Source organism: Euphorbia lathyris, chromosome 3, assembly GCF_963576675.1.
Source record: "Euphorbia lathyris chromosome 3, ddEupLath1.1, whole genome shotgun sequence".
Taxonomy (NCBI): Eukaryota; Viridiplantae; Streptophyta; class Magnoliopsida; order Malpighiales; family Euphorbiaceae; genus Euphorbia; species Euphorbia lathyris.
Window position 1 is genome coordinate 90,754,084 of NC_088912.1, and position 7,891 is coordinate 90,761,974.

The following is a 7,891-nucleotide window of genomic DNA, read 5'->3' on the forward strand; positions in this document are numbered from 1 at the left end:
CCAACCTGACCCATGGCCAGGTCTAAGTACAACTAAGTCATATCACTAAACTTAATTCTTAATATATCATTATTTTCTATATATTATGATTTTATATCATAACTAGTTTTTGACCCCGTGCGATGCACGGATTCATCTTAATATATAAATATTAACAAAAATATAATTTAATAATTACAATTAATGATATAAATGTGCTATATAAATTAAATATTATTATTTTATTTCCACATTTAATTTAAATAATCTTTTTATAGATAAATATAATAATATAATTAAAATTAATATATTATATATTATATTATATTTTTTATCAGTAAAAAATAATGAAGTGACACCTCAGCTCCATCGTTACTGTTTTATATTATATATAGATATACAGAGAATTAGAGAGATTTTAGTGATTAATTTAAATTCTGTAGAACTCTTAGATATAGTACGGATAAAATAATATTTTTTATAAATAAATATAATAATATAACTAAGGTTAATATATTATATTTTATATTATATTTTTTATCAGTAAAAAAGGAGGAAGTGACACATCAGCTCCATCGTTACTGTTTTATATTATATATAGATTTAAAAATTCTAAACCTCAATTTATAAATTATAAACCCTAAAAAATATATTCTAGACTTCTAATTTATAAATTCTAATCTTTAAAATATATTAAAAGTACTGATTTAATTCAAAATCATTACTTGGTATAATTGTAGATAGTTTTTTAAAAGTGAATTGATATGTATATTTCCTAATAATTTATTGTATTGGGTTTCTAATGAATGAGGTAGTAAATTCAGCCCAACAAAGAATTATTAGGCCCAATGGATTCAGAACAGGTCCAGAAGCACTCCTCTTCTCTTTGTTACTGTGGGTTCTTTTACCAATCCTTAGGGTTTAAGGGTTTATGTTGATTTAGGATTGAAATCCATTTCTTTCTATGCTTTATCACTTGCTGAGAAGGATAACTTGAAAATTCCTGTTTGGATACCCTCCTATCTCCTCAGGAAGAAAGGTTTGAATCTCGAAATTTACAAATACTCTTTGTGCTTTAGTTATTGGCATATCATATTAATTAGGACTGAGAAGGAATTATTGATGCTAAGTTGCTTATGGTCTCTCTGTGGGTTCAAAAGCTTTAACTTCGAGAAGATTCGGGAGTTGTAATTTGGTGGAAGATAGCATAATGAGTGAGGAGGATAAATCCTATAAACAAGGTAGAAGGAAAAAGGGTATGGGCAGGAAGTCGAAACAAGACAGCTATGGTTTTGATGGAGATTATTCTAAAAAGAATTCCTCTGGAGCTGGAAGCATGGTTGATCAAACATCCAGACCGAGAAAGTCCTTCAAGCAACAGAATGCATCAGAGCCACAAACATCTTTTATCAGGTAAAATTGAGTTAATTAGAACATACATTGGCCTTTTATTCATAGTTATCAAAAGCCTGTAGGCGATAGGCTCCGAACATGTCACCTGAGAAGCCAAAAGGTGGCCCTGCGCCTCTAAGTGACTCTTTTCTGAGGCTAGGGCCTTTGCGGAGGTGTTCCTAGGAGAAAATTTAGAAGCTACACAGTGCTTTTTGGGGTTCCGAGTGTTTTAATCTCAGCCCTTTCCTATCTATATGATCTACGGCTGAATTTACATTAGAATAAAAAGAAATAAATGAAAAAAGGAAATAAGGCTTGGACAGCAGAAATATAGCAAAGAACAACAACAACAAATGTTGCTCCATTTTGAAGAGTTTAGAAATATGGAAAATGGAGACTTTAGTCTTGATGAAAAGTAGTTTTTAGACTATTAGTTCATTAACTTTGGTTTCTAGATTTAGAGTTTTTATTATGAATTATGATTATGGAAGAGTTAGTAGTTAATTTGGAGTTTATTTCATGCATTTTATGATTAAGATTATGGATAATTGGATATGATATAGCATTTGACTATTTGTTGCATTTTAGAAATGTTAATTGTTGTTATTTATGATTTTATATATTATTTTTCTTTAGTGCGCCTTGTGTCACTTAGGCGCGCACCTGAGCCTTGCGCCTAGGCTCCAGAACCCCACTTTAAAAACTATGCTTTAATATTATTTTGAGTAATAGCTCATTAAGCATGTCCGTGACTGGAATTTCACTTGTAGGAAACAGGTTGATCCTGAAACAGCAAAATACTTCACTGAAATTTCAAACCTTTTTGAAAGTAGTGGAGTGGACTTAGATGAGAGAGCAGTAATTTGTGCCAATGCTCTTGAAGAGGCTAGGGGAAAAGAATTTGAACTGGCAACTGATTATATTATAAGCCATATAATGCAAACTCTCCTGGAGGGATGTGATGCAGATCACCTTTGCGGTTTCCTTCGAAGTTGTGCACAAATTTTCCCTTCAATTGCAATGGATAGGTCTGGTTCTCATGTTGCCGAGACAGCACTCAAGTCTTTAGCTATGCATCTTCAGGATGATGAGGCGTATTCTCTCATTGAAGAAACATTGACTGTTATATGCAAGGTGTCGATTATGTCCATTCTGTGCTTAAGAATCTTATGTCTTCTTATTATATTTACTGTTCTTTTAAATTTTATTTGATCCCTTATAGGCGATTGTTTCGAATCCTGTTGATATGATGTGTAACTGTTATGGATCTCATGTCCTTCGAAGTCTTCTTTGTCTTTGTGGGGGAATGCCATTAGATTCTCCAGAGTTGCATGGAGCAAAGGCGCCAACAGTTCTGGCAGCACGACTTAATCTCACGGAAACTCGGGTTGGTTGGAATGACTCCATAAACTATCAGCAGGGATTTCCTAATTTATTGAAGTTTCTTGTATCGGAAATGTTGAAATGCACCAGCGAAGACATTAAAGCCCTGCAAGTTGATCAATACAGCAGTTTGGTTTTGCAGGCATGTTTGCACTTCCTGTCTTGTAGCATCTCTTTCCTTATGATGTCTTTTTAATTTCACGGGGCAGATAAACTTGATCATAAAGTTAAAACTAGGATGAAGATTATGTTACTATTACTCTACTGTAGATCTTTAAGCTTGGTATAAATAATCTCCGGAACTTGTCTGAGACATTGTATTTTTCTCCCGAACTTGTCTGAGGCATTGTTTTTTTATTCCCTCTCTAGCTCTATGCATTGCTTTTTGTCTGAATCATAGGTTATACCATATGATTAACAGTTTATCCTTGGCAGACAGCTTTGAAGTTATTAGCTGGGCAAGAAGAAGTGTTAATGCAAACAATTGGTAGTTTACTTGGATGCAAAGAAGAAAATTTAACTGAAGAGAATATCATCAACTCGGTAAAAGTTGTTAAAATTGTGGAGTTGATGAAAGAAACTGCATACAGCCACTTAATGGAGGTGAGCAACCTGTTTTTCTGTTTCAGCGTCATTGCAAGTTGCTTTCTTCTTTATCTCTGGCTTTTTTTTTGCTTGTGCATTCATTATGTGGCTTGTTAAGGCGAGTAATTATATTCTGAAGTTGGATGATACAGAAGGAATATAAGTAGCGATATTTAACTCTTCAAAAGTGCGACTCACGGAATATATGATTTCATTTTTTACTCATTGCTTTTCTGATGATAGACATTCTTAAATTTGACAAATTTACTTTCTGCAAAATCTGCAGGTAATCTTGGGAGTCTCTCCTGAAAGCTTGTATAATGAGATGTTCAAAAAGGTTTTCAGGAATTCATTATTTAAGCTTTCATCTCATCAATGTGGCAATTTTGTTATTCAAGCATTAGTTTCACATGCAAAGACTCAAGAACAAGTACGTGTTACTTTTTATGTCGTAAATATCTTTCTATGTTAACTCTCCTCTTATGAGGATATTATGATAAGTAGGTTAGAAGTGTATGCAAAAGAGTATATCTATAACATCATTCTATCGGAGCAAAATATTTTTGAATAGCATGTTATTCCAAGTGATGTTATATTGGAGTGTTAATGGAACTTTTTTCTCTCCGTTTTGACCACTAGATGGAGATGATATGGGAGGAGCTTGGTCCAAAATTTAAAGATCTTCTGGAATTGGGGAGATCTGGAGTCATTGCATCTGTTATTGCTGCAATTCAGAGGCTTCATACCCATGAACCTAAGGTTTATTTACTTATATATAGTTGCTTTTGCTTTTGCTATTTTGTGCTTGGACTTGTAATCTCTGAGACTAAAAAGAAAACATTTAAATCAAAGATCTTGTTAAAATCTGCTTTCTCATCATTCTGTTTATGAACGAGTAATCATTCCACCACTTGCTTGTTTGGCAGTGCTCCCAGGCCCTTGCTGCAGCTGTTTGTTCACCAAATGAATCTCCGAGATTCATTGTTCATCGGATACTATTTCTTGAAAGTTACTTTTCCTCTGCGGACAAGACAAATTGGAGCTGGCCAAGTGGCATTAAGATGCATCTCATGGGTTCTCTGATACTCCAAGCTATTTTTAAATTTCAAAGTGTATGTTGCCTTCTTTTTTGTCTATGTTAATTTCCTCGTTGTTTCAATGTGCGGTAGGACAATTTTATCACCAATTGCAAGTAAATACTATAAATGCAGTTCATCTATGTAGACGGTGATGTGTTGCTTGTTGGTGATTTTGTTAAAATATACTTTCATAAATGTGTTTGAGCATGCCTATGTAGGTTTGCTTTCAATGAACAGATGAAACGGATTCTGTAGTGCAACTAAGGCAACATCTTGAACTCCTTTTACCCTCATGAGTTCTATAATTATCGACTTGTAGGGTGTAATTGTGCCGCATCATTGTATCAGGGACATGAAATAATTTGTCCAATTATACTATTGGCTTATAATCTAGCTATGTGAAGTCACTATTAGAGTTCATCACACCATGAGATGTTAGAAATACTTGGTGTATTTGAATGTTTTGGTGTCTGTCTCTGATAATTCTTTTCTGTTACAGGAACACATTCAGCCATTTATTAATAGTCTTATATCAATGGAAGTTGATCATGTTCTTCAAACTGCAAAAGATGCAGGGGGAGCACGTGTTATTGAAGCATTTCTTGCTTCCAATGCTTCTATGAAACAGAAGTCCAGACTAATTGTGAAGTATGTCGTGCTGCAATTTTCTTCAAGTTTTTCCTTCACTTGATCTCTTCATTGTGGTTTTGAAACTATTATCATAGGAATTGCTTTTGGAAGTTCTGATTTCTATGATATGGCTTATTTACTTCTGTTGAATTTTGAAGGCTACGAGGACGATTCGGAGAGATTGCAATGAACTCATCTGGTTCATTTACCATTGAGAAATGCTTCACTGCCTGTAACTTGTCACTAAGGGAGTCAATAGCATCTGATTTGTTAGCGGTGCAAACAGAATTATCCAAGACAAAGCAAGGCCCTTATATCCTAAGGAAACTAGATATTGACAGGTAAGCTACATGGTCTATGAGCTTCTTTTTTCAATTTACTTCTCTTCTTTAAAATTTCCTTGATACGAAAAGAGAGAGTTGAGAATTTAGAGTGTCTGCATAGTTGCAGACAATTTGGCAATCTATTTGTTTAGCATTGCAAATGGGGCAGGGGTGGGAATGGGGATGGGTACTGCTTCCCCCATCCCCATCCCTGTTCCCCATTACTCAAATTCTAATATTCTAAATTTTCTTCTTGTCTTTTTTAATTTAAAATTTTACAATATATTACAACCGTCCAAAATAATCTAGAAAATATTAGTATAATCACTTGATTCAAAAAAAATACATCAATTGAGCAAGATATGAATCCACCAAATTTAAGATACAAAAAAATAACATCAATTAAGCAAGATATAATCCACCAAATATAAAAATAAGCATCAGGAAATTCAGATAAACTACAAATTGCCCAAGTAGAATCCATCAACATTCAATAACAAAGATATTAAAGCATCTTTAGTGGTCCATTTTAAGGACCATTCTGCAATTTTGCCTTAAAAGAAAACACTGTCCAGCCATTAATATGGTTGATTTGGACATTGTCCAATTGTGGAGACTCCAGCCATTAAGGATGCTCTTAAGTTTAGATTGCTTTTACAAGTTTATCTGATTGTATGAAAAATACTATTAGTAAAAAGTAACTAACTATTTATAATAAACTATATATATATATTTTTGTCATTTAAGGGTTCACATGGGGTGGGGAGAGAGGTCCCTGCCCCTGTCCTATCCCCATCTGTGAGGAAAATGAAGGGGAATTCATTGTCCCCGGTCTATTGGGGCAGATCTCTGCACCATTTCCAATCCTAAATTTGTTGGTGCTTGACACAGTTCCAATTTCTTGCTTAGAGTTGGACAAGCTGTTCATTGTCATTTCTGCACTTAGTATTTTCTTCTCTTTTCTCGGACAGATTTGCAAGGCAGCCTGATCAATGGAGGTCCATGCAATCATCAAAACAATCAGCTTACAAGGATTTTTATGCTACGTTTGGATCAAGTAAAACGAAGTCATCAGCAAGTGAATCCTTCCTTTCTGATACTTCCAAGAACACAACAAACCCCACAGATTTGAAAAAAATGAGGGAAGAGATTGATCATCAAATTGCATCCGAGAAGTATGCCAAGAAGAGTAATACTGGTTTTAAGGCTGCTGAAAAATCTAAGAAGGCAACAGAAAACACGAACCAGGTACCGTTCCTTTCTGGCGATATGAAGAGTAAAAAACGAGACAGAAAGGATAAACCAGCGAAAGATTCGAAAAAGAAGTTGAAAATATGATTGCCATTCACTCTTGGCTTTTTGCTATACTTATATATTTATTTCTTTCCTTCAAGTCAAGCTAGTAGAGTCTGCATATTGTTTGAATTGTTATGAATTTTGCTGATAAGAAATGAAAAAAACTACATTTTTGAAACTGTAAATGCATTATGAACTGCTGTTAGAGTTACAATTACAACTTGGAAGTAAAACCCTACTCTACTCTACTCTACTTACACTACATAAGCACAAAAGTATAGGAGAGAAAAGGGTTGAAAGAACAAAAACTGATGCTGCAGATACTTGTGATTTCTTCAGCAATACCGACGGGGTTTACACCTGGTACACAAACGTAGTTTCTTAGTCAATTTAAGGAAAACCAGCTAACAGATGGCAAGTCTTTGGCAGAAGAAGAGGTAAGTTACTTGTTCTGAGTCGGATTCGATCTGCTCGGAGGTATTCCTCTGAAGCTGGAATTAAACTCCTTATATGAACTCTTCTTATCCACCTGCAAATCAGTCACACCTTCTGAACTTGTATGTGTTGTTGCTGCTGCTGCTGCTGCTGATGGTGAGGAAGGTGGCTTTGGCACGAGACGAGCTTCTGCTTGAGCTCGGTTAAGCCAACCGGATAGAAAAACCGAAAACAGAAGAGCAAGAGTAGCCAGTAGTAAAGAGCACCCTTTCATTTTGATTCTGCAGTGTTTATCTTATGCTAGTAGTAGCATAGTGGAGAGAAGAAGAAGAAGAAAAAGCAAATAAAAGGAGTTGAGATTTATAGGTGAAAAAGACATAATTAAGAAGAGTAGTAAAAATCTAAAAATGGGATCTGGAAGACAGTGAGATCATGTGCTTTAAGTTTGACTGAAACAAAGTTTAATGTGTTGTTGTTATGTCTATATCAGGGAATCAGCTTTCAAAGCATTGAACTTTGAAGACTGATGACATAATAAGAGAGGGGGTGTCATGTGATGAATCACGTGATAATAGTGTTAACAGAAAAGGGGGGTTTAGTATTATATTATGCTAAAACTTGGTTTTCCTAGGTGAGTGTGTCTTTGGATCCTTATCACATTTTTAGCTTACTTTAAATTAACACAGCTGTTCTTAAGGCATCAGAGCAGCTGCAGCAGCAGATGTTTGAGCTTCTGCTCTTTTTTTATATATCACATCACCTGTTTTTTCCTACTTCATTGATGGAAAT

At 34.6% G+C, this 7,891-nt stretch overlaps 1 protein-coding gene across 2 annotated transcripts; it reads left to right on the top strand.

Annotated features, from left to right (window-relative positions):
- The first annotated feature begins 883 nt into the window (after positions 1-883).
- LOC136223631 (pumilio homolog 23) lies at positions 884-6,845 on the top strand. 2 transcript variants are annotated; one of them, XM_066011744.1, is made up of 11 exons: positions 884-1,018; positions 1,140-1,392; positions 2,142-2,505; positions 2,594-2,900; positions 3,194-3,357; positions 3,626-3,769; positions 3,979-4,098; positions 4,266-4,451; positions 4,918-5,066; positions 5,207-5,389; positions 6,343-6,845. In XM_066011744.1, exons 2-11 carry the CDS (start codon positions 1,190-1,192, stop codon positions 6,707-6,709), a joined length of 2,187 nt encoding a protein of 728 aa, XP_065867816.1. In that variant the 5' UTR covers positions 884-1,018; positions 1,140-1,189; the 3' UTR covers positions 6,710-6,845. The 2 variants fall into 2 exon arrangements, with proteins under 2 accessions (XP_065867816.1, XP_065867815.1); XM_066011743.1 differs by having other exon boundaries at positions 904-1,392.
- The last annotated feature ends 1,046 nt before the right edge of the window (positions 6,846-7,891 follow it).